Raw genomic sequence first — 27,346 nt, 5'->3', positions numbered from 1 at the left:
TCTATAACATTTGTTCTGTAACCTCTGAACATCTGCTTTCTTTAGATGGGTTTCCTGAATTAAAGCGATATCAACCGCTTTCCTGCACAAGTAGATCAAAAGTTTGGCTCTTTTGTTTGGGCTATTAAGTCCTCTGATATTAAGCGATATAACTTTGAGAGATGTTTTTTGAGAGACTTTTGAATACTTCCGAAAGCCTGTCGTCTACGGGAGGTGAACCTGCTGTAGTCGGCGAAGAAACGCAACAGGTGATCCTGATCACGAATCGGTTCGGTTTTCATCACTTCCCTGGCTCCCTGAAGGATCGCTTGCCGGTCCTGGTACCGTAACACGCGAAAGATTAAAGTGCGGGATTTACCAGAGCCGTAAATTCTGTGAGCTCGGTCGACCCTTCTTCTTGAGAGCTGGTATCCAGATGGGGAGCATCTTTTGAAGGAAACCTATTGGGGCATCCCCTTCTCGGCCCTGCTGGAGCCCCACCAGACGCACATTATTACGGCGAGACCTGTCCTCTAGTTCCACAATTTTCGAGGTGAGGTTTTGCTGCTCTGTTGTACACATGTTTAAATCTTTCTTCATCTGTCGTGTCTCACCCTGGACCTTGTCAACCTTTGATATCAAGTCTCGTACCGTATTCGTTTGAGATTGTACTCTGATTGGAGCTCTATCAGAGATGATTTAATATCCTCCATGGCCACTCTTATAGCTTTCTGAACCGTTGTTTCAAGTGAGATTTGCTGTTTTGAAAGTGCCTCCGCAATGGCGTCGGTCACATTAGCTTCGGTACTCGCTAGCTTCATCTTTTTTCCCTGAAGGGGTTGTGGAAGGCGAAAAGTCCTGTTTTCTGTTTCCTTGCATTGCGCTGACACTATTGCAAGTAAAAGATACTGACTGTCAAGTATTAATAAATTAGTTAAATTGCAAAAGGGAGGGGGTTTGGACGGAGCTTCAGTATCTCTCAACCATCGCGTGTATGGGTCACGTGACCACCCCATTTAAGGGCATTTACAAACTTTCATAATGTGCACTTTGTAATAATATCAAATTAAACTTACTAGTATAAACTTATTAGTTAGAAGTACAATTCTTTTGATGTGTTGAGTAACATACTAAAGCACATGTACAGTACTTCTAAAATAATACTATTATTCAATATTACATTGCAAGTACATTTTAAATGTACTTAATTGCAACTTCATCTTTACAAAGGTGAGATTAGCCTACAAACATTTAAATGCATAGCAATTTCAATAGGAATTACATTAAATTTACGTTTACCATAATTGTCAGAACATTTGACATGAAATTACATATAAAAATGCAGACATGTCTAAATTAATGGGTCACAAATGCACTCTAAAATTCTACTATTTGCATTTAATATAAATTGAAACTAAAGTCATTTTATTATAATAATTTTTTAATAATTTATATTTCATTGCAATTAACATACAGTTAAAACATTAAATTCAGTTCACCCATAGAAGAACTTTATCATCATTACCATTATGTTGTTCCAAACATGTACAAAACAAATCCTGTTTAATACCCAATTCTTCAAAATATCTAATTGAAGTAGTAATGGTCAAGTAATTGTCATTTATGGGTAAACTATCCATTTAAGTATAATCTTTTAAAGTATAATTTAAGTATACATTTAAGTATAATCTTTTAAAGTTAGGGGCAGTCGTGGCCTAATGGTTAGAGAGTCGGACTCGTAATCCAAAGGTTGCGGGTTCGAGTCTCCGGCCGGCAGGGATTGTAGGTGGGGGGAGTGAATGTCCAGCGCTCTCTCCACTCTCAATACCACGACTGAGTTGCCCTTGAGCAAGGCACCGAACCCCCAACTGCTCCCCGGGCGCCGTAGCATAAATGGCTGCCCACTGCTCCGGGTGTGTGTTCACGGTGTGTGTGTGTGTGTGTGTGTTCACTACTCACTGCTGTGTGTGTGCACTTGGATGGGTTAAACGCAGAGCACCATTTCGAGTATGGGTCACCATACTTGACAATACGTCACGACTTTACTTTACTTTTACTATATTATTATTTTTTAATTTATTTATAATTTTTTAAAACATTTTTATAAGAGTACTAATGTAAGTGATGAGGTCTACCTCAAAATCAGCACTTAATCCCAAAGCACAATTCATCCCAAAAGTGTTCAGCGCAGACTGGTTTTTTTTTTTACACCAGATTTAGTAAATCATTTGGCTCTTTGTTCAAGGGGGCATTGTCATGCTACTATAGAAAACAACCCTGTTGTCACAAAAGAGTAAGCACAGAATTATTTTGAATGTCAATGTATGCCACAGCATTAAGACTTCACTGGAATTGAGCATTATTAGGCAATTGAATAGTGTTAATTAGGAATGGACATGTATATTTTTTGTACAATGATCATAATTTTTCTCTTGAATTTTAGAAGAAATCTTTACCAGTAACTGCACTTGAAAATGTGATTTTGTGATAGAAGCAAATGAGAATCATTGATTGTTAAAGTTATGCTGGCTCCTATAGTGCTAAAATGCATTTGAAACTTCTTTTTTTTTGGACTAGATGAAGTCTATTAGGGCCCTATAGAGAATCTTAATTTCAGTGTTTATGTTTCCAATTGTTAACCATTGGTCCTGTTGCAGCTACAATACTGTGAAGTTCCTCTTGTCTAAACATCTGTGTCACATTAGGCAGAAAAAGACTTGGGCCCTGTGTGGTCCCCCTGTGGGGGGCTATTGTGAAGATCTGTGGATCCTCCCCACCACAGTGAATCCCAGAGACCTCAAAAATAATTTACTCAAATGACAGAAGTTGAGAAGAAATGAGGTGAGATGGCACTACATCAGAAACAGAATAATACAGATTTCAATCTTTTTCATTCAGACCAGATTCAGGTATTATAAAGATTGAATGAGGCAAGATCAGGTAAACTGATAAACTACATAGAAAAAGTATGTGGACACTCCTTTGAAATAATGGGTTTGGATTGTCAACTTAATTCCAGTGAAAACAAATCCTTATGCTACATCATACACTGACGTTCTAGGGAATTATGGGCTTCTGACTTCCGAGTTGTTTTCTGTTCCAGCACAAAAATGTTCCTGTGCCAAAAGCGAGATCCATATAGAAATAATGTGAACCCCATTTTTTTTTTTTTTTTTTTGGATGAATTGAAACCAGACCTCACTGATCTTTACATCCATGTTCCAACATTTAGAAGAAGAGAGGAAGCTGTAAGGACAAACTAACTCATGTTTGTGCTTATTGATATCTACATACTTTAGACTATATGCTGTATCATTCAAGATGATGGCAAATTGTCCACTGTAAAATTATTCATAAACTGAAGGAGGAAGGACTGTTTTGAAGTAGTTGTAAATTAAAAACAGATGTATTTAAGTAACGATAGATATTTCTTTCTCACTTAAAAAAATAAGGTTTACTGTTTCATATATCTTTAAGCTGCATCAGAATCTGATAAATTATCAAATCTACAGATAAATAATCCAAAATATGTGGTGTGAATTACAGTAAATGCTTTAATTGCGTACATGCTGTCAGAGCTGCCCAATATCATGAGTGGGCAGTCATTGACCACTAAAAGGGTGGTACGGGCGACAAACAGTCACACCCTCAAACAATTATTAACAGAGCCAAAGTACAGCTGCAGTTGTTGTGTTGCAATTGCTTTTACATTTTAGCACTCAGCTCACTGGTATCAGTTTTTTTCTAATCTCATTTTATTTGATTTTATTGTGTATTATATCATATGGCACCAGTTCAGTAGTACTAAATACAAAGGAATACATTAAGTGGGCAATAGTTTTTAAAAGCATTGATTAACTTTATATTATGTCAGATCAGTAGTTCACGGATATTCATATGTGGAATTAATATTTAAAATGAATAAAAGCTTAATATAAAAATCTGTTAAGCTTTATATAATGTTACTTAGGCTACTTAATGAAGAACTATTTTGCAGCGCTACCATGAAATCACCAAAAAATCCTAAAATCCAAAGGAATTTTTTGAGAAAAAGAGTTACTAATGTTCCATGGCACATTCAAACCATGGGTGAGTTCGCTTTTTCCATCACTTCAAACCTGAGGTCGTGCAAAGCAGCACAGCAGTTGAGTTTCTTCAGACTTTATAGTCCAGCCAAACAGAGATATAATATAATATGATAATATATTATAATAATATATTCATTAATTCATTCATAAAGAAAAGTTAAACACACAAAAACAAGAACATACTGATCAGTCATTTGATTTGACTGACTTTGGATCCTGCTCATTAATATATCTTTTTTTATTCTTAACAAATAAAAAAGTAAATGAATGATGTCAGAAAGCTCTGTTAGCTTTTTTTATACATGATTTTATATATGACAAATGTTAAGCATTATTTTATTCATTGCATAATTAAAAAAAGCTAAACCCCAAATGTTTTGGGGAAGTTGTGGCCTAATGGTTAGAGAGTCGGACTCGTAATCCAAAGGTTGCGGGTTCGAGTCTCGGGCCGGCAGGGATTGTAGGTGGGGGAGTGAATGTCCAGCGCTCTCTCCACCCTCAATACCACGACTGAGGTGCCCTTGAGCAAGGCACCGAACCCCCAACTGCTCCCCGGGCGCCGCAGCATAAATGGCTGCCCACTGCTCCAGGTGTGTGTGTGTGTGTGTGTGTGTTCACGGTGTGTGTGTGTTCACTGCTGTGTGTGTGCACGTTGGATGGGTTAAATGCAGAGCACGAATTCCGAGTATGGGTCACCATACTTGGCAGTATGTCACTTCACTTCACTTCACTTCACTTCACTTTTCTAGACATATAAGAAGTCCCTGAGACATTTGTATGATTAATTATTATTAAACATTTCAAATAAATATTTAGCTTGCATGAAATTGACACTTCATGCTTAGAAACCACTTTAATGTAGTAGTCTCTAGTAGATGTACATGTAAAATTAAACTATTTCATAAATCTCTCACTACTTTTTCTACACTTTAATACCTAGAAAAAGACATCATAATTTTAAAACAGAATTAAGCATTAATGCACAGAGATTTCCTCTTTGGTTGTTCATTTATGATTGTAAAGCCATTCTATGGAGTTTTCACCCACTCTATGTATTTCCTGAACACAGGACCATGGATTTATTAGTTGACTGCTCACAAACTTGGGTTGGCATCATTATTTCATTTGGCTGCCGCAGTGCAAAGGACTGAATCAAGAGCTGCGGTACAGCACCACTGGGTTTGGATTTGACTTTTCTTGTTCACTGCCAATCAGACTGATCAGAATGTACATCGGAATGTATGTCAAGTGATTTAACTTCACAAGATCCTCTCATTAATGGATATTATGACTTCACCCTTCTGCTGCAAGTCACCTCTAATTATAGCACACTGAGTGCTCGTTAACGGAAATTACTATTAGTCCCATTTTTCCACAAGTCGATCAGTTTCATTATCAAAGTGGGTGCTCATGAAAACATGCGAATTCATGCAAACTGCAGAACACATTTGCAAATATGTAACTAGACAATTAGGCTGTAAGATACCCCTTATAAAAAGTCACTTCCTTGTGCAAAAGGACAAACCCGATAGCAGAAAAACAGCTTATAAAACATAGTTAGCATGGATGACCAAACCCAAACCTGCAGCTTTTGATTTCATTGTTCAAATACTAAGCGAATGTACTGAGGCATCAAGTCTCAAATTATTCCCAGCTAAGAGAGCATGTGTATTTTACTAGTAGTCTGTTGTGGAGGAAATTGTTGAGGATAATTCTAGATTAAATGCATTTTACTTTTACTTCACATTTTATGTTTGTCTCATGAATGAATCAGTTATTTCTTCAAAATAAAATGTATTTTTCTACTGGGAATCGGTGTGGCCACAGACATATTTTCTATTAAGTGTCGTTAAGATACTATTATTAGTAGTTTTAACTTTCAGATTTTCAGTTATATATATATATTAGTTTTATATATTATATATTGAGATCTGTATTGTCACTATTATTTGTATTATCTGTTTTATTTTATGTGCTTCCTTATTGGAGTTTTGACACAGACATCATCTTGTAGAATAAATGTACAAATTAAGTACATTTGCATTCATTAATTCATTCATTTAGCAGAGGCTTTTATCCAAAACAACTTTTTGGCCACAAAGGTTTGTTTTTTTAAGTTCATTTCAAAAGTATTTTTTTTTAAATGCATCTCAAAAGCCAAATTTGGCCACAAATGTGTGTGTGTGTTTTAAATGCATAAAAAAAGACAATTTATTTATTTTTAAATTTTCATCTTAAAAGTGAAATTTGACCACAAGTTTTTTTTTTTTTTATAAATACATCTCACCTTTGGCCATAAACGTTTAAGTAAAATAAGTAAGTACTTATACGTGAATGAATGAAAGAATGAATGAATGGAGGATGAGAAGAAGGAAGAGGAAGAAGAAGAAACAACTAAAAATTAACTGCGGGTAACTGGTAAATCTTTGGACCAATATTATTAGACTATTAATAGTTCATAAATATTAAGGTCGTCATAATTCCTGCTACATTCTCCCCCTCACACACATACAAAATATTCACTGGCATGAAAAATAATAAATCAACTCAAAAAGCCTTTCTGATCTCATCTTAATGTAATCTTAATCATGAAGTTATTGAATCACAGCCTGGAAGACAGTGGCTGTTTTGTGAGTAACATCAGCAATGCAATCAAAGTTTACACGAACATGACACAACAGTGCTCTCCATGAGCTCTGAACCCATGTTGTGGTCAGACTGTGATCTCATAGGTCCATCACAGTGACTCACGTACAACAGAGGCCCTCACACTCTGAGCTGGGTGGACCGCCAGGCTACATATTCAATCCAGACATCCCAGTGGGATTGCCAAACGTAGGAAATGACCTACGATGTGTCAGTGTGTAAAAGTACAACGTCACACAAGGATTGGAATAGGCCTTTGGGAGGAGGTGAGTTTATGTGAGAGAGTGAGTCCTGTTGGGTGGAGGGTGATGGGGGTTGGACTTTCAGGAAAGCGTGTTTACAATGGCAGCATGAGATGTGAGGAGACTGCCAATGGAGCAGCATATGAACCAGAGAAACGCAGGGAAAACACTGGGAAGGATGAAGGAAACGTTGGGTGCTCGTTTCAGAGTGTTGGTTTGATGCAGCACTTTGTGTAAATGATCAACTGCCATTAAAGAGTTTTGATAATCACATATTTACATCAAAGATAAATTCATTTCAGTTTCAGTTTACCCAGTGAAGTGCATTTCTATGATGATGCATCTGACAAGAGTTTCTACACCAAAATAGAACACTTTTGGGAGGCCACTGTCTCCTAGTGGCAGACAAATGTATTACAAGAGAACATGTCACATGACTAGAACACGCATGCGAGGCACGCTCACACAACTATCAAACACGTTGCTCATAACACTGACTTCTACAGCTAGTAATAAACACTAGAACCTAACACTAATAGAAAACCTTCTGTATTTTTACAAAACAAACAACTTGTACTGTTTTTACAATCAAGAACGTTCCAAAACGAGGCTTTGGGAAATTGATCAGCTTAAGCTCATGTCTGCGTACAAATTTAAACAAAATCTGTTATTTTTTTAATTTTTGAGATAAACCATTACAAAACAAAAATTAATACTGTACACAGTTAAATATGTTTTATTAGCTTGCATGTACCCGTATAAGATTTGTTTGAACTTTCTTTATCAGCGCTATAACCAGTAACTGAACAGTAAATTGCAGGAAAGAAATTAAAGAGCAAAAATGGAAATTATGTACATTTATTAATTCATGTATTAACAAATCCAACGAGATCATACACTACAGCAAAGACTTAAAGAATCAAGTTATCACTGAACCAATTGTGTATTTCTTGATGTCACACAGGAAAATCACAACATCATTTCTCAATATATGACAATTGCTCTAGGCAGATTTCTAACTTGCTATGTGATGGAACAAAAAACCCAACACATAAAAACACTGCTTTTGTTCATAGTCAAGCCATGAATAATTGCACCACAGTATACCCCAAAACATCAATGCACACACACTATCAAACATACTAACTTAAAGAAACACTTTTAAGGAAAAATTAAAAGGCAAAGCAAGGAAGAGACTAACAAAAGAAAACAGCACCAACAAAAATGCTGCTACACACTCACACAACAACTTCTGAGGACAAACATTTACTTAGACACTAGCAAAAGAATGAGTCTGTGACAGGGAAAAGCAATTACTACTGCAGTGACCCAACAGCAAGACGGCACAAGGGAATAAGAGAGAGGGTAGACCAAGCTACGGGTTCACTACGTGTACAGCTGAGGTGGCTGTAGGGAGTTCTCTCAGAATCCAGAGGGTGTCAGGACGTTCATGTCCCGGTGTTTGAGTTTGTGAGGTCGGGTCACCGGTCTCTTCCCCTCCATGGTTGGGATCTCCATCTTGGGGGGAGCTTTGAAGTTGGTGGGGTCCTCGGCCAAGCGGGTGGCCTGGGCTTTCATCACTTCCATAGGGGTGGGTTTCTGTGCTCCCTTGTAGGACTGCAGGGCAAAGCCCCCTGTGAACATACAGGAATGACATTAGGTGTGTGTGAACACAGATAAGAGGGGGAAGGCCAATGAACTTCTAACATCTCGAGCAATGCATGTGTTAAGAGCTCTCTGCAGAAGATTAAACCAGCTAGTTCAATCTCAAATGTGATTAGTTGAGTAGTGTTAACATGTAGAACAGAGTTGGTCTCTGCAGGGGTTAGTGCATACAGATGAAAGGCCTTGGATAAACATGAGAAGCTGGCTGGTCTAAATGATGTAAAATGTGTTTAGAAGAAGTTTAGAATTAGTTTCTTATGCGTTTTAACTGCATTTCTGATTAAATAATTATATTATAAAATATAAGCAAATATCCTGCTTAATATTTTTGTGTAAGATTAATTTTTCAGAATTCTTTGAATAGAAAGAAAAAAATACAGGGAATTAAATTAAAAGGAGTTAAATTAAAAGGAATTAAATTAAAAAGGAATTAAAATCTATACAAAAAAGTATTATGATTGCTTTAATATTATTAGTAATAGAAACGCAATGACCCCCAATGTTCAATAAATCATTAACAGTGATCAACAATTCTTCTGCCAAGTACATAGCTCATAAAACCTAGCTATTATAAATATATTACATAACTGATTTGAGATTGTGTGCGCATAATTTTTTTTTTATTATTATATTATGTTTCATATGTGGCTCATACAATCAGATTTATAAATGAGCTTAAAAACACATTTTTTCGTTCCAGTATATGGCTGTTTTTAATCAGTCTTGGAGGAAAGTAAAAACTCAACTGAGTAACCTAGAAGGGAATGTGAATTAAATATTTATTCTAATTTTTTGGTAAGAACCTGCCTATTGACGAATTTTGCCAAATCAAAAAACAACCAATACAGGCTTTTTTACTACAAATATTCTAAATTATAAGTAGCTTGACGATTAAAAAAAAATTCAAAGTAGCTTCCCCAAACCGTGAAGGTACATGGTCACTTCAAAAAGGTTATTTTGACGGCGCTGAGAAAGGAAGCGCCTGAGCACAGTGCTAACGTTCTCCCTCTTGTTCGCCGTCGTCATTCAGTTCTGTCTAATATGGATAGAAGTCTGTCTAATAATCAGATAGAACAGTTAAACTAAGGAATTAAAATCTATACAAAAAAGTATTATGATTGCTTTAATATTATTAGTAATAGAAACGCAAACATTATAATACTTTCTCGTTTGCCGTCAGCATTCAGCAAATACGCATTTATATTATTTAAACTAATCTTTGAATGACTAATGATTATTTAATTTCACAATGACATTTAATTGCACAAAACTTGCAGACTTCGTGGAATCTAGTTGAGATCTTGTGAAGTGTGCATGTGTATCCTGTATGATGGTCGGTCTGTGAGTTTTGAGTGCGTACAGGAGGAGAGTTCAGTTTCACCAGAGATGCGCGATCAACGAACTTTAAACTCGGGATTTCAAATTATGCTGTGCTTTATACATTTTGTCATATTCATGTCTTTTTCAATGTGTGCAGTATGTAATATGAGTGTTACCTTGGCTTTATTTGAAAAATATCGTTCCCAAAGCACACAAACTACCCAGAATACTGAGTGCCCTGTTGGTTACAGTATTTACTTCATTTTTAATTATAATTTTATTTAATTTGTATTAAATATTTATTTATTTGTGAAAAATACTTTGTCTTAAAGAAGTATGTTTATTTTACATGTTTATACTTTAATCCATTTTCTTAAATACTAATTAAAATAAATAAAATTATATCGGCTATCCTGCTTGCCAAGATATCGGCATCGGCCTTCAAAAAACCCATATCGGTCGACCCCTAATTTACAAGCTTGGTTTCGCATGGATGATTATCTCATAGTGCACGATGTGCGTGGGCATGATCACATTTAATAGGTGAGCTCAGACGGGAAAGACTGTACCTCGCGTTGGTTTCATACAGATTATTTAATCAGAGAATATTTGTTTTCGACATGACTTCATTTAATAATAGACATTTCAATCTTTCCTTTGATACACTGTATTTCTTATGTCATTTTCGTTCATTTAATTGACTCGTTTCGGGAAGATATTCACGGAGACTGAGAATGCAGAAAGCGCACCCTATTTGTTTTCTTTATTTTACAAAACCAAAAAAAAACCCAAAAAAAACACGTTAGCGTGGAACGATACATGCACACACTATGTGTGTGTGTATGTATATATATATATATATATATATATATATATATATATATATATATATACACACACAAATACATATATATGCATGTATGTATTTGTATGTGTATATATACCTCGACAGCCATCAGCACAGCTGAACTGAGTAAGAAGATGACATCACTGAATCAACGATGAACTGACTTTAACTGAGAAACTATTTCTGCATTTAACACTGTGAGGCTCCTTTGACACAATCTGTATTGTATAAAGCGCTATATAAATAGAGGTGACCTCACTTGACTTGACAGACCTATTATAAAACTGTACATTTCTGCAATACAGACATTACATTCACAGTCATTTCTGACATAGCAGATTGCTCTTCATAGTAAAAGAAACATGCATTTTATGTAAAGCTGCTTTGAAGCTATGTATTGTTAAAAGTATCTTTTTTTGTGATTTTGCTTCAACACCTATTAACAATGTATATACCTTGGGACATGGACAGGGGAAACAACAGTGTCCAATAATTATACAAACATTCACAAACAATGTGGAAAGCTTTGAAATCAGTTCCGTTGAAAATTCCGTGAGATGAATCTATGGAGGTCCAACATCTGCTGGAAACTCAGGTAAAACTATTAGCGTGCACGCGCATGTCCCAAGTTAACACGATCCCCAGTTGATCCATAACACCGGGACACAGCATCACAACATGGTAAGAGGCGTAACATTTCCGTCACACGCTTGAGGTATTCGGCTAATCACAACACACTGGATAGCTGGCCAATCAGAGCACAGGAGCAACAATAATGTACAGTATGTGGAAAATAATGTGTTTTTTGAACCTCGAACCACGTAAACACATTGCATCACACCAAATAATTTTCTTTTTAGCAACATCATATGACCTCTTTAATATGTCTCTGTGCTGAAGGAATGATAGGGTAAGGGCCAATGTAAGAAAGGATTATTTTTTTACGATTGAGTTTATAATTGACTGTTAGAAAGGTTAAAGAGAATATGCAGAAAGGATAGTTTAGATGTAAAATGCACCGTTTGGTTTACCTGTTATGGCTGGATCTGTACCTGGGTCAGTTGTGGACTTGCTGACTTGAGGTCGTGGTCCAAAAGCGCTCCAGCGTTCTACAGGTCCATCACTGGAGGCCAGATCTATGCTGGAGCTGGAACTGGTGCTTATCTCAGAGCCTGTGAGAGAAGCAGTGGAGCCCTGACTGCTGAACCATCCCCTGCCAAACACACACACAAAATGACCATCTCATTTTTCAGCCCACGATTTGATTAATGCAAAAGAGAGGATGTGAAGCTGCTGACTCATTCAGTACCTGCGTTTCTGCTTGGGTGAGGACTGAGGGGTCCCGGCAGGCGTCGACTGACCAGACGATGGCTGTTTCTCTTCTTTGGCATCTACGCTTTGCATTTGAAGCTTCTACAATATCCAAAACACATCATTTATAAATTAAAAGAAATAGTTTTGGAGATGTCAGGTCACTTTGACTTTTGAGCCAGTTGAACTGAGGATCTCTGCCTACATGCATTGATTCTGCCAGACGATGGTAGCGGGTCTCCTCTGCACTCAGGCCTTTATGAGGAGTGTAGCCTGTATCAGTCAGTCCTGCCTGCTTCTCAAACTTTTGCATGCTCTCCTGGGTCTGCTCTGTAATGCAATGTAACGGGTCCCATTAAGGCCACTGTTTTAAACCAGTTAACACTTGAAATGTGATGCATAAGTCAGTGTCATCATAACATTCTTACTGATGATGAGGGAGTTCATGACAGACGAGGCTTTGGCTTTCACCACAGGAACTGGAGGTTTAGTGGATTCAAAGGTGGCACTGTGTTTTACCCCTCCTTCTGACTCATCTTCCTAAACACAAACAGGACATACCAGAAGAATTGTTAAAATTAGCCTACAACAGCAGTTCTTAAATTGTAAAAAAAAAAAAAAAAAATTATAAATGAATAATAAATCTGGTCAGAGAACAAGCAATGCACACACACCTCAGCAAGTCGTGCAAACTTCCGCTCAGGTATAACAGGTCGCCTCCACAGGTTGTTAATATTAATGTCGGTTGGAGGTGGAGACATAGGGCGCTCAAGATTATCATCATAGCTGAGAGCTCGACGGGTCATCCCAACAGGGATGGACATTCCCCCGAGGAGTCCATCTGAAGAACCTGGACCTGCTTCCAGGGCTGAGGTAAAAGAGCAAAGCACTGTGTTAACAAACATCTGAACAAACAGACACAATTTAATGCATTTAAAAAGAGAAACTGTTGTCATATAAGCTAGAGATGTCATATCTAGAGATGCACCGATGTATCGGCCAACAATCGGTATCGGCCGATAAAAGCAATTTCACTATCGGCCATCGCCGATTGTTCAAAATCAGCCGATTATATCCTGTCAATCAAAAGGCGGCGGAAAAACGTGTCAGACTGCAACTCATACTGTGAGTGAAGAAAATCTCTTCTGAATTTAGGGCTGTCAAAATGAACGTGACAATAAGGCATTAACAGTTAAAAAAACTAAGAAGCTATATTAATGCAGGCTCTATTTGACCAGATGAATCACCCGTAGTTCAAGCCAGCATTGCCAGATCCAAAGTTTTTCTCTATACACCAAACATTTGTACCATGCCTCGCATCCAATAACCACAGAGTTCTGTGTTTTCTTTCTTCTGATAAGAAACAAACTCTCAGCTTTCAAATCCTGTACATTCTATCAGAAAATACAAACAATGAACGCTGTTTTGACACTTTTAAATGTGACATGACAGATCGTTATTGCACCTCAGTTCAAGTTCAAGTCTCTTCCAGTTTAATAAGTTATAGCGCAAAATACACATGACTGTACTTCCTGAGATGTTGAATTGGTTGAGTTGTTTACTTTCAAATTAGTGGCAATTCGGCATCAAGCAGTTGTTTGCTTTTAGTTCGTTTGAGTTTTCCCTCTTTCCCTCACTTTCCTTCACTTTTAAATGGCCTAGTTTGAAAAAGCGCAGTGCAATTTTTACTTTCACTTTTAAATTTGCGGCAGTTCCGTATCAAGCACTTGTTTGTCTTTAGTTTGACTTCTCCCTCTTTCCCTCACTTTCCTTTGCTTAAATAGTGTATAAAAGCATCGTGAACATTTTAATTTCACTTTTAAATTAGCAGAAATTCGGCATCAATTGCTTGAATTCAATTCAAGCAACAACAAAATATAACGTAGAACATTGAACTTTTATCCACAAAATGAATAAAAATACACCATGCTATGCCTAATATAAAATAACAAATAACTTACACAAAGTTTAAATAGGTATACAAAACAAAAAATCAGTAAAGAATGAGGAACAAATAATTATTAAATGTAGAACGTTAATTAGCAAAACGAATAAGAATGTTTGGAGGCACGGACGACATATACCTTGATGCAAAATAATGAAAAAAAAAAAAAAAAACGTTTAAAAATAAAAATCAGCAAATACTGTGGAACCATATAAATGAGAAACAAATGTTTAAAAAAAACTTTTATTATTGCATAGATTAATGGCAGAAGTCAACAGGCTTTTCAAAATCCAAATAATTTTTAAAACAGGCGCTTTTACATTTCGTTTTGAAACTCTTCCGCCATTGTCTTGTCTTTTTCACCTCACTCTTCTTATCAGGTAGCTCAACTCACTCTTCTCAGGTGATAAATGAAATCTGATCTGTGATGCGCGACTGTTGTTCGTTCGGTGTGCTGCATTGAGCAGCCACATTCAGTTTTAATTGTAGTGTCCTCTAACTGAACTAAATTAATTTTATTACTATAAAAAAACTAAAACGACGGTGGGGGACGGTGCCGCGGTGGGCAAGTGATGTAACCGGTGTTGCGGCTTAACACCGGTATCACCGCCAACACCGTCTATCACAGCAAGCCTAAAAAGTACAACAATAAAACAGTATGCTACAAACTAACTTATATAAATGTAATTAACATAAACGAATAAAACGAGGCATGGCATAGGCTACACCAGAACGTTTAGCAAACACTGAGGAATCAAATAAATAAAGAACACTTAAAGAAAGCCTCCATAGTGTAACGTGAGATAAACAGCAAAGACAAAACCAACATGTTCACCTTCTATGGTTTAAGAAGCAGTCTTTTATTTTATTTTCACTTGAAAACCAAATCCTCCATCCCATCCGACATCCTTTCCTCAGTATTCCCGTCATTTTTGCCGCTGGTACTGACGCGGCGAGTACAAACCAGGCTCTGCTTCCAAAGACAAAAGCGCCTCTCTCACTCTCTTCACATGATCATAAATCTTACTCCAGCTGCACTGTGCGGTGGCTCTGCAGCGCGCGCTTTATGCATGGAGCAGAGCATATGTTTTGGAGCAGCGCAGACCATGCAATGGCACAAATGCGACCACGTCAAATTTTTAACTCGCACATAACTATCGTATCGGCCGATATAATTCAGAATATTCGGCTATCGGTATCGGCAGAGAAATTCAGTATCGATGCATCTCTAGTCATAACTGTCATATATTGTCTCTTAAAGCTATTTAAAACAAAGGTGAAAGTAGGTTAAAACCCTTGACAAGCCTTTAGAAAGTAATTTTATGCACTGCAATGTGTAAAATAAACAGGCCTCTTTCATTTACCTGGAAGGTCTCCAGGTCTGGACATTATGGCTACTGACTGAAGTGTTTCTGTTGGACCAAAAAGAGAAGACAGCCTGGACAAACCCAATCAGATGGGACTGGATCAAATCTACAGATGAAATTAAGAGAAAGGAACAAGTATTATATTAACCGAGCAATATTTGAGTTTAAGCCTCAGATTAATCATTAAAGAGACCCAGTTCTGCAATCCTCTGGTACGCAGTCCAACTGATCCTCTGCATCACTGTGCAAAGGATCACACAACATCAAAATCAATGACAGAGTGGCTGAAATTCAAAGATCCCTGATATTTTTGGACAAACATTTCACACCTAGGGTTGTGTGATAATACACAATATTGATAACAAACTTCATATAATATTCAATATCTAGCCTACATCTAAACAATCAGATGCATCGTGCTAAAATGTCTGCATAATCTTCAAGTTTTGTGTTCAGTGAGAGCTGCGGTTTCCTCTACTGCACATACTGAAGCATGCATGATGGCATATGACGAAATCTTTATGAGGATCAAGGACAAGATGTACCATTTTGGTGTCCGCATCAAATTAAATTTACAAAATTGATTCTATATACATAGAAAGCATTCTGAATGCTTCACAATGTGAAAAAGTTAAAATATTGGTGAAATACAGTTCTATAGTCATTCAGCATAACAGATGTTTATGTAAAAAAAATAAGCATACTATACTGACCTGTACTACTTATTAATGTATAAAATAAAAAGTGATTATACTTTATGACTAATTGCTGACCAATGAGTAAAACCTAGTGGTTTGAAGGATAGTGGCAAAGATTGGTAAATACTTAAAATTACAATGAATTAGTTTTTGGGGGCTGCTCCGTGATCCCTAAATAGTGTCTTTAAACATGATCTAATGATTCTTGTTCTACATCTGCTTGACCAGATTTTTTGATATACAAATTATTGTTACACTGAATGACTATGGTAAACATTTCATTATTTTTTTGCTCTGGAAAAAATAAATAAATAAACAGGACACATTCTAATGTACAAAAATATTACACTTTAATAATCTTTTATTTTTTTTATGCTTAAAACCCCCAAAAGGTCTATGAGCATCTCACTATGACGAAATAACTTCACCAGATCATTTGATTAAAATCTGTTGACAAAAACACTCAAACTGGAAAACTTTACAACAACCCACCAAAATTAAATAATAAAAACAACTACTATTATTACATCAATACAATTTAATAACATCTTTTGTTTATTATTATTATTGTACACATTATTATAAAGAATATTATACAAAATTAATGAAATGTTTTAATTTATACAGCAAACTAATTTTTACAGCACCTTATTTGATGCAAATTAATTATTTGATTTTAAAAGATTAATTAAACTGTCAGCATTTTAGGAATTCGTTTCTTTAGACAATGTTTGATTTTAAATCTGTCATAAAGAACAGAATCCAGGTAAAAAGGGAAAACACTGGTTTAATAGGTATCTTACTCTATGGAGTTGTTACCTGAGGTCTAACAAACATGTGGTGTGATTTTCCTTACCAATAAATAGTTTGGACTAAACATGTCATGATAAACACTGATACTGAATGACACCAACATTTTTTTTTTTTATAATTTTGTCCATATCTCCCAACCCTATTCACACCATTTCTAAAACATTGCCATGTGGTGTCCATTTAACCATACTCACTCTTCCCATGTCCAATACAAATGTAATTCCCAGTGCATACCTCTCTCTGCTAACATAATACATGTAGATATTCAAAGTATGTATATCTGAGACCATACATTCTTTAAACAATCATTTTTAGTGCTAGTAAACTGGAAATCTCTCCAAGCTGGGAGAGATTTTATCTACAAACGTTTAGATTTCAAAAACATATCTATTCTTATCGACACACAAATCAAATGTGACCATCTCTTACCAGTGAAAGGCAGCTAAAGCACCACTGCTAGAGCACAGGTTGATCTTGCTGACAAACTGCGGTTTGCTCACTCAGCATTGTGGGACACCAGGGCGAGCACAGCCAGTAAAAGACAAAGAGCTAGAGACAGAGAAAAAGCAAAAGCCACAAAAACAAAGTTTTGACTGACTGCAATATAAACCAGTTGACTGCGAAGTTCTACAGAGTACAAATGCATCTGAATCTACAATAACACAAAACAGTTTTTTAAAATGTAAGTGATAACGCAAGAGTTAGCAGTAAGGTTAGTGTCGTGAGAATCAGTGCACGCTGGGAATGGGATTACACGAGCGGTCCTGCTGATGTTATGTAATGCTGCCCACTTTCCCAGTAACGTTACTGATCTCTCCGCTAACGTTACGTTACCTCAAAAGCTAACGCACTGTTAGCTTTAAACACAACAGCTTTTGTTTTCAAACATTATTTCGCTTAAGGCTGAAAGTAGAAAAGGAACAACGAATATTTTACTTTACACCACCACATATTTTAACAAATACGACAATAATTGTTAAATGGTATGTACATGAACGGACTAACGTTAGCTGTTCAAATCCAGTTTTGGCGACTTGAAACCGGTTTGAGGCAAGAGCGCGTGAAACAATATCTTTTACCTGCTGAAGTGTGTTCCCGCGCCTCCTCTACAGCAGCTAACCTTAACAGGCCAGCAGAGGGACTAAGGGCACTTGTAACCGAATGGCTAAATTACACATCACAGATGTTTGAGAAGAGTTGGCCTTTGTATCTGCCATAACTTCCCCTTCCTTTGGGTCTCTGACAAAAACCAACACAACACAGCTGGGCAGCAGTTCCCGCTCAATCTCGCGATACTATCGCCACAGCTGCTGCAGTACTTCAACTAGCCACACGGGGCAGTAAAAGACTATAAAGCATAAATATGTCTATGCTAAAAAGACCTAGCAGCAATGCGAGAGTTCTCACAAGCACAATTATTATTAGTTATCATTTACTCACTTTTATGTCGTAGTAAACGCTCATAAAATCCCTCCAGCACAATAAGACGCATGAAGAAACTGTAAATCCTCGAAAAATGTATGTTTTATTCTACATGCATTTCTATAAACTCATTTCACAGACAGTCTTTCAATTATGCAATCTGTGTTGTTTCTTTAACTCTCCTCTTCTCCCTCTGTTTTTCTATGGCAGGACTAGGAACCCACCTGTAATTAGCTGTTATGTTTGTTTTAATTACAGAAACATTACCAATTTTCAGTAATGGCACACAACTGGTGTGTTATGATCAGTTTATTAGTGACCCTGGCTGCCTGGACAACAAAACCAGTCATAAGTAGCACGGTTATATTTGTAGCAATAGCCAAAAATTGGTCAAAATGATCCATTTGTCTTTTATGCCAAAAATCATTCGGATTTTAAGTAAAGATCATGTTCCATGAAGATATTTGGTAAATTTCCTACCGTACATTTATTAAAACTTAATTTTGATTCTTAATATGTATTGCTAAGGACTTCATTTTGGACAGCTTTAAAAGCAATTTTCTCAAAATTTAGATTTTTATTATATTTGCACCCTGAGATTCCAGATATTCAAATAGTTGCATCTCGGCCAAATATTGTCCTATCTTAACAAACCATACATCAACTTTGAAAGATTGACCTTTATGACTGCTTTGTGGTCCAGGGTCACATATTAAGTGTTTAAATCAAGAAAACAACACAAGGATCATAGAGTTTTTATTTCTGTGATTTTATTGCATTGTTTTGAATATACTCTGTAAACTAGGGAAATGTTTTATGTGTTTAACTATTTCATTTTATAATTTTAAGGTTATATATTCTCTTAATTATTTTGTATATGTATTATGGTTTTTATTTCATGTAGTTTAAATAATTAAGGTAGTAGGGGGTGGTAGGAGTAGGTCATAGGGGTGGGGTGGTATGAACCATTTAAAGCTCATTTGATTAGAAGAACTAATAACCACCCCCCTTGTGTTAATCAATTGTGTCACACCCTCCACCAAACAATAACACACTACACAACACCCTCCATTCGGGGCACTATAGGGGCCCCCATCTACCCACCTATCACTGCCCTGGCAGTGGGGCCCTAGTACTTACTTCTGGTTCCTTGAAAGGTGTCTCATGTGAAGCCAGGTGCCATTTATGCAGAACACTTTGTTAAAGCAAACACAGGCCTTTGGAATTACAAAAAAAGTTTTGATAAATCTTTAATCACGCTGATCACTCTAGGACCACTTCTCCAGCTGCGATAGAGCTGAAACGGAAGTTCAAAGACAAAATTCTAAAGATGGCTGATGCGCACTTGATGCATAAGGTCTATATACTGAACCTCCCTTATATAGCAACCACCAAGTAACCATCCAGAGCACCCTAGTAATTTTCTGTCGCCTGTCTGTCTGTCTTACAAACAATAATGTGAACGGCCCTAACTGGTCAGCAGTAATTGTATCTGACCAGATTTGCTGCTCCGTGGCACAATGCAGCAACAGGGAGCACCCCAAATGGAGGGTGTTGTGTAGTGTGTGTTGGTGTTTAGTGGGGGGTGTGACACAGCTGATTAACACAAGGGGGTGGGACAATTCTTCTCTCTAATCAAATGAACTTGAATGGTTTATAGCACCCCTGCCTCCATTTACATATTTAGATTTTAATTACTGTTAACACCTGCTATAAACCTTAGTTACACCATGTGAGATATTACAATTTATTACAATTACAATTACAACATTTAAACAGTAAAATAATTTACAAAGCAAATACATATTCCCAATATATTCTATGATGTAATAAACTAACAGCACTGAAACTGTATGTGATCTGTGTTGTTGCCTTTATTTAAAAATATTTAAACAATAATATGTATATTGAGTGTTGAATATTTTTTTTTTTTCAAATAAATCATACCTAAACTGAAGCTTTTTTTTTTTTTTTTTTTTTTACCACTGTGAAGAATTTAGAAAATTAAAGTTTTGAAATTACATTAGATGCACCTATAGAGGGCATTATGCCAAGCCATAATGTTCATTAGCTTTTTCTGTTGATAAATAAAATTGATTTAAATAGATATAAATGTGTGATCAACATTACAGCTAATGGAGACTGCTAATTGTCTCAGAGGACTCATTGTAATTTTAATCTTCTTGATGGAACAGGGGTAAAAAAACACACAGAGTCCATACATAAAGCACAGACATTTTATTAATTTTAAAAAAGTGGAAAAAAAAGTACAAGGTTGCTGAAAATTTACAAACGGATTTTTCCTTTTCTCATAGTGTAATATACAGTTTCTCTCAAATCATTGCATCCATAATAATAATTTAAAGAAATGTCATATGCATTAATACAAAATAATTTACAAATTCACATGCAACCGTACTAATTAATCTGTTAATAGTAAGACAATCTCAGAATACTGAAACACCAAATCAAAGCAAAGAAAACAGGATTTTCTGGGTGTGTACAAACAGTCTAACATGATAACAGTGCAGTTCTACACTGGCCTTTTGCCATAGTTCTGAATATCAAAATGATGTAGGTCAGATTTTTCATTGTATGATCTGTTGTTTAACAAAGGTGATTCCTAACCAGGATATTTAATCATTTATCCTCCAACCGGACTATCCAGTTCACTCCAAAGCTGATATTTGTGCTTGTAAGCTGTTACACCATGCTCCATTTTTTAAAACTGCAACACAAGGGCCTGAAAAGAAACATGATATCCATTTTCAACATGACTCATTTTGTCTTTGTTGTCAGAAAGTGGCAGTGAATTATCACAGCTTAGCCAAGCTGTTGCGAAATACCAGTGAACGAAGAAGCACTTGCTTGAGACATTATATAGAAATAACAATTGGACATAATATCTCTGAACATATCTATGGTGGAAATACATCCTAATCCCAGTCAGATTGTTTCCTAAAAACATCTTGGAAGTGTCATCAAATGTTTGATAAAATTTCAAGGAAGCATGGCATATTCATTCTGCATCACAGTAGCTGCCCAATATGCAAATTTGCTAAAACCTGGGTCTTCCCAGCCAAATATAGTTGTGGACACAGTAAGATTCTTATCTAAATAAATATGGTAAATATTATGGATTGCTGTATCCTTTAAACCACATCAAGTTTCATGTATTAGAACTGCAATTTTGATTATGCTTTTTTTCTTTTTTTAAATCTCACCAAACAATGTTAAAGGCATCCAACAATCAATGCATTTATTGATCACGACTGGACATTACTGGACTGACTCAGTCATCATTGACATTCATTGTAACTCTACACTATGGTGTGGTATCGACACGGCACCATCTAGGGTCACAAGTTTAAAAATACATCAAAAATGTATATGCATATAAACCTGAAGTGCAAAGTAATAATTCCACAATAATCCATGTTACTCTATGTGATATTCAACCTCAAGAGATTTTCGCAGGCGTAGATTACTTCTCGGCAATGGCGGGCAGCATGCATGCGCGAATGCGGGCTTCCTTCCATGCGCTGCGGCACTCTGAGATCCAGTGGGACACTATGGTCTGCTTGTCCATGCAATGACTGCTCTTTCCCCTCCAACCAGCAAGGGCGCCATCAAGCTTGTTGGGAATGCCACTACGTGAGGCCAGACTGCCTTCATCCAGCTTCTTCCTGCTGAGCGGCGACCGCTGCAGGACTGTCGCCAAAGGGACCGTAGGGACCGTCTCAGGCAGGCAAAGCTCTGGGCAGCTGCTTTTCCGCTGGGTTTCAGGCGCCGAGGAACAGCATGGGAAGGTGTTGCTGCGTGGCCGGCGCGGGGGAATGCTGCCCCTTCTGGTGGAGAGCGCTAGAGCACCTCTGTGGCTGTAGAGGTACTCCAGTGGATCTGCGGGGCCTGGGATGTCACCTCTGCATCCGTTGTCCTCCTCTGGGGCGGCCTGGGCCTGCAGAGGTTCTGACGGAGCAGATCTGGCAGTATCTTTCTCTTTATGGGCTTGCTCAACTGTCTGGTCGCTGCTTGTGGAGATGTGGGGCTGTGGAGGTTGCAGATGCTGACGCAGACGGTGCAGTCGTAGGCAGGGCTTTGGGGAATCCAAAGGCCCGATGGAAAGGATGTCACAGTCGGGCTCATGCAGAGGGAAGGTGGGCCGGGCCAGATGGCAGATGGAGAGGAAGTAGTCCTGTGTGGTGGTGTGCTGACTGTTGGTCTGGTTCAGGTCCTGCACCAGCTCCTCATAGCCCTCCCTGATGGTGGGAAGGCCACGTTTAGCCAGTAATCTGGACCTGGGACGCATAACTGTAAAAGTGGAAATAGTGGGTCGTTAAATAGATACCTAAATGAAAGAAAAATATATAAGATTTCTTGATAACACTTTACAATAATGTCCCATTAGTTAACATTAACTATACAATGAGCAACACATATTCAACAGTATTTATTAATACTTGTTTATAGGAGCATTCAACAACGTCAACAACTGGAGGATGGAGGACAGAGAAGTGCCTGGACTTTGGCGTCGGTCTATCTATGTAAACTGTGTGTGTGTTTACACAGCTTTTTAAAATGGTGAGTGCCAGTGTTTTGTATGACAAGCATTCGGCCAATCAACATACATTTACGACATTGGTAATTCCAGTTGTGTTGGGTCAGACTATGAAGTAGGGGATAATTTAGTCCCCCAAAAATCCTATATATATTTCCTATAAAACTAAAATTGTTCCCAGTTCCAAACACGCCAATAACAGGAGTGGTGAAAAAAAGCCCCTAATATTACATCTTTTGATTTTAATAATATGTTTGTAATAATGTATTATAAGTGCTTTAGAAGTATTTTTCATTGTTAGGTCATGTTTGTAGTTAACTAATGTTAGCAAATGACACCTATTGAAACCTGTTAGCAATTTATTCCTATCTAAGCTGTTTCAACATAAGCAATGAGATTAAATGGAGAGTAAAATGGAGGTTACACATTAGCAAAATTTTCAGTGGCAAAAAAAAGTCCACTGTGTATTGTCAAAATTGTAGAGTAGTATGATGCACAGCTCACACAGAAGGCATTTTTAAACCAAGCAGCTTTTTGTGAATCAGCATGACCAGTCTGAACTCGTTGCAAATTCGGCCCTCAGATTGCATGGATTCCTATTGAAATGACTGGATTTAGGCTGCGAAAATTCTCTGAATGGTAAATGTGACCTGTGACGTGCCTCTGGACCCGTTCTGCTTTAGCCAGCTGTGGGATGGGACTTGGGGGGTAATGATCATGTGAAACACCTGCAGAGAAGTTTAAAAGGGTTTTGGACCTCTGTTTTGGCCCCTCTGTTAGTTACCCTCTTTGGTTTTTCGTTATGTTGGGCTGTTCTGTTGTGATTATTTGTTTCTTTATACATTAGTTTAGTTTGGGATTTATGTTTTGCAGGCCTGTTTGTTATGTTGGAATGTGATTATTATCTTGCGTTATCCTAATCTTTATTTTACTTTCCCATAGTGTAGTTTTTAGAGTTGTAAACTGTATTTTTGTAAATAAATCTTGTTGATTCATTTTGCGTTTTCGTTGCCTCCCTCATTTGAGCCGGCCGTGACAGACCTCACAAGTCTCTTTATTATCAGACTTTTCTCCCTAGAAACATAAAAGTTCTTTTCATCTCAGCTCTCTATAAATCAGAAATTAACTTGTTAAAAACCTTAACATTTGTTACATTAAGTGTTATTCTTTTCTAAAAATCAACTGAGGACCCAGTCATAAGCAGCATACTCGGCACGGAGCGCTGCCTCCACATATTGTGTCATAGACCATTTCTCATCTCTCGGAAAACTTCCATTGAAATTACAAATACAATGCAACAAATACACCACCATTACTGATATACAGTACATCTGCTGACAGAAAGAACAGATGCAATTTATGAAAATATTTTAATATTGTGTTTTATATAATTTTATACAACAGTTTTAATTATTATAATTTACTATAAATTATTATTTATGTATTTGATATGCATATAACTAGAATCACTCATGTTAACTATTCACATGCTGAGCATATTCACATGCTCAGATGTTGAGGTTTATGATATTAATATTATTATCAATCCTCTTACAGTTTCTATTTCTCTTTAGGCATTTTAAGTCAATTCATGAAACATAACCGAAACTTCATTAATTCTCCTGATCTAGGAAAGCACAATCTCTGAACAATACAATTTTCTCCAGGAAACCATAACAACATATATTTGCAATTCGCAACAAGCATACAAAATCATTCAGTTACAATTTACCCGTTAGTTAATGCATTAACTAACCATGAGCAATACATTTGTAACAGTATTTTAAACCTTAGTTGATAAAAGTAGGCTATGTTAACTGTGATGTTCATAATTACTTGGGTCCATTGACTATTATTTAAAAATACATATTTTAATTTTAATAATGTAATATTAAATTATTGAAATTAACATGAACTAAGATTCTTACAAACATGTCAAATTCACCAGCACACATACACTTTCACTCAGACCTCTAATGCATCTTTTGTTGGCTTTGACATTAATAACCCACATTATTGCTTCATTCATAATTAAACAGCATCGTTTTTGATGTTGTTATTACCTGCCTGATCATTCCTTATTGATGCTCTGTACAGTAAATGCCAAAAATCAATGTATATAATGGGAGGGATTGGTTACAGGAATATGTGCAAGTCCAGTCTCCATGGCAACGCCTCTTCCCATCACATCCCAGGCTGCGCTCAGATTTCATAGCAATTGGAAAGCACATACGCAGACACACACATAAACACACACACACACACACACACACACACACACACCATGAAACAACTCCTCCCCACACCCCTACACCCCTACCGCCCCATGCCCAAATCAACTGAACACCCCTCTTTATTGTGGCAGACCAACAACCCGATTCCCACCCTTCCCTATTTTCAACTAATTCTCGCTGCCTAAAGCTGTTTGGATTTTCCCAACCCTCAAATGTTTGTGTGCCAATCCATGAAGGAAAAAAACACAATATACTTCAAGATCAAAGCAGGTCTGTCTTACACAACCCATTACAACGGACATCTGGCCGTTTCTGATGACAATTGATAAAATTCAAAGAATCCCTGGCCTTAATCCACATGAATCAGAGCCTAAAATATATACATAATCTATTCTGAAAATAAAACTGGAATTGTGTTATATATGAAGACCATGAAGTATGATGTAATCATCGTTCTAGTTTCTGTTGAGGCCAGCGGTGCGTGTCGTGTCCCACCTGAGCGGGGTCTCTTCAGCCGCCTGGCGTTGCTGTGGGTCTCTTCTTCCTCCACTCCTCTTGTCTTGTCTCCTCTTCCCTGCTGCTGTCTCCGCTCCCTGCCTCAGCTCAGAGCCTCCGACTGCTGCTATACACACAAAAAATAATGATTTTCTCCCCCGTCTCCCTCCCTCCCTCTTTCTCTCTTGCCTGTTTGCTTGCTCGCCCTCTCTCCTGCGCCTCACTCTCTCTCCTCCCTTGGTCAGGGCTAAAAATAGCAGCTTCATTCCCGTCCCTGTGGTTGTAAAGAATAATTTGCAAAATGGTTTTTACTGATGTGGTGGGGAGAACGCAATAGGAGAGGAGAAGAAGTTGGTAAGACAGTGCAAGGAAAAAGAGTTGGACAAGATTAAAACACCCCCCACATCTTTGATAATAAACAAAGTGTGATTGACGCACTGATTAAAAGAGCCCCAAAGTTGAAAAAAACCCCGACCCGATTGATACTGATATTAAAAAATAGATTTGTTAGCATTCTGTGGGAAACTGAGTTCCATTCCTTATGACAAAGCAGCAGTTTTATCATTAATAAATAATTTTTCCGGTATGCTGCATTGCTCTTTTGTTTTATTAGGAAATAAGCAAGTCAATTTATCACTGATTTTAGAGATATAGCTCTATTTTTGACCTTGGTTCACTCAATGGTGTTCTTATCTTGAGTCAAGAGAGTTGTTTTTTACAGCTATATATAGCTCCATCTGCAGGTATATTGAGCCCTCAATGACCTTTTATCATGTCCACGTTGCAGTCACATGTCGGAGTAGTAAACTTGTGAGCATCAATATAACCAACAACACCACCATACAGGGTTGATTCCCCACATGTGGTGCCTCAAATGTTTACAAGTGTGTATAGATCAACAAAAATAGATAGAGAAATCTGTTGTATACTGTCTTTCTCAAGCCAAACAGACTTTTTATTTCCCTAGTAAATTTATCTGCCTGTAAACCTACTAGATACACAGATTAAATTTGTTGCGCAAAATCCTTTACCTTTTATTGTAGTCTGTTGTTCTGTATATTCCACAGTCGTTGAGTGAGCTGTTGCTGTTATCAGATGATGCTGTCGACAAAGACTTCACAAGACTGTCCTGTTTAAGCCACAAACATCATGTTCTCTCTTAAAATGTTTGTCTGACAAGGAAGGGTGTGAGAAAAAGAGAGAGGGAGTGAAAGGGAGGGACATGTCGAGAGGGCGGAGGTTGTTTTGAAGGTGGAGCAGTTTGGAAATCAGAACATTTTACAGACTAGCCCTGTTAAATTCAATATAATCCCATTCCATTTATCTGACTTCTGGTCATATGAGAAGCTTTTCAGTCTGCTTGAACAAATTCACTGCATTCACGGCAGTGCTATTTTAGTATCCTTATGGTAGTGTCTGTTAATGTTTTGAATATATTTGTATTTTTGTATTTTCAGTTTTCATTTTAAGTTTAGTTTAATTTTTTTTATTTAATTTTTTTTAAGTCTATATTTTTTATTTATTTTTATTTCTTAATATTTTTTTTGTTATTTTCCATTTCTGTTGTGTTGTGGCATGTTTCCATTATGTTGTGCTAATTTTGTTGTGTTGTGGCTTGTTTCCATTATGTTGTGCTAATTTTGTTGTGTTGTGGCTTGTTTCCATTTTGTTGTGCTAATTTTGTTGTGTTGTGGCTTGTTTCCATTATGTTGTGCT

The 27,346-nt window shown here is 37.0% G+C and overlaps 2 protein-coding genes across 8 annotated transcripts; both read right to left on the bottom strand.

Annotated features, from left to right (window-relative positions):
* Positions 1–7,797: 7,797 nt before the first annotated feature.
* LOC306855497 (putative monooxygenase p33MONOX) lies at positions 7,798–18,218 on the bottom strand. Of its 2 annotated transcripts, none has more exons than XM_079394252.1 (9): positions 18,001–18,218; positions 17,351–17,470; positions 15,408–15,516; positions 12,773–12,966; positions 12,527–12,638; positions 12,304–12,428; positions 12,097–12,200; positions 11,819–12,000; positions 7,798–8,589 (listed from the first exon to the last, which is right to left on the bottom strand). In XM_079394252.1, exons 3-9 carry the CDS (start codon positions 15,430–15,432, stop codon positions 8,378–8,380), a joined length of 954 nt encoding a protein of 317 aa, XP_079250378.1. In that variant the 5' UTR covers positions 15,433–15,516; positions 17,351–17,470; positions 18,001–18,218; the 3' UTR covers positions 7,798–8,377. The 2 variants fall into 2 exon arrangements, with proteins under 2 accessions (XP_079250378.1, XP_079250379.1); XM_079394253.1 differs by having other exon boundaries at positions 11,840–12,000; positions 18,001–18,210.
* Positions 18,219–20,572: 2,354 nt separating this feature from the next.
* Positions 20,573–26,807, bottom strand: LOC306855598 (uncharacterized protein). 6 transcript variants are annotated; one of them, XM_079394369.1, is made up of 4 exons: positions 26,662–26,807; positions 25,820–25,904; positions 25,631–25,754; positions 20,573–22,654 (listed from the first exon to the last, which is right to left on the bottom strand). In XM_079394369.1, the coding sequence occupies exon 4, from the start codon at positions 22,650–22,652 to the stop codon at positions 21,828–21,830; it is 825 nt and encodes a 274-aa protein (XP_079250495.1). In that variant the 5' UTR covers positions 22,653–22,654; positions 25,631–25,754; positions 25,820–25,904; positions 26,662–26,807; the 3' UTR covers positions 20,573–21,827. The 6 variants fall into 6 exon arrangements, with proteins under 6 accessions (XP_079250495.1, XP_079250496.1, XP_079250497.1 ...); XM_079394370.1 differs by lacking the exon at positions 25,820–25,904 and adding an exon at positions 24,965–25,097 and having other exon boundaries at positions 25,631–25,757; positions 26,662–26,789; XM_079394371.1 differs by lacking the exon at positions 25,820–25,904 and adding an exon at positions 24,965–25,097 and having other exon boundaries at positions 26,662–26,788.
* Positions 26,808–27,346: the final 539 nt, after the last annotated feature.

The sequence above is a fragment of the Barbus barbus genome (genome assembly GCF_936440315.1).
Source record: "Barbus barbus genome assembly, chromosome: 36".
Lineage (NCBI taxonomy): Eukaryota > Metazoa > Chordata > Actinopteri > Cypriniformes > Cyprinidae > Barbus > Barbus barbus.
Note: the sequence above shows the minus strand (reverse complement) of the source record. Positions and strands in the feature narration are given on the sequence as shown.

What these genes read in the sequence shown, in the direction of transcription:
- LOC306855497 (XM_079394252.1), bottom strand. Translation starts at nt 15,432, where the DNA reads ATGTCCAGACCTGGAGACCTTCCAG. An exon ending in CATGAACTCCCTCATCATCA is followed by an intron (nt 12,429 to 12,526) that starts GTAAGAATGTTA and finishes ATTGCATTACAG; the next exon opens with AGCAGACCCAGGAGAGCATG. An exon ending in TCACCCAAGCAGAAACGCAG is followed by an intron (nt 12,001 to 12,096) that starts GTACTGAATGAG and finishes TGTGTTTGGCAG; the next exon opens with GGGATGGTTCAGCAGTCAGG.
- LOC306855598 (XM_079394369.1), bottom strand. Translation starts at nt 22,652, where the DNA reads ATGCGTCCCAGGTCCAGATTACTGGCTAAACGTGGCCTTCCCACCATC.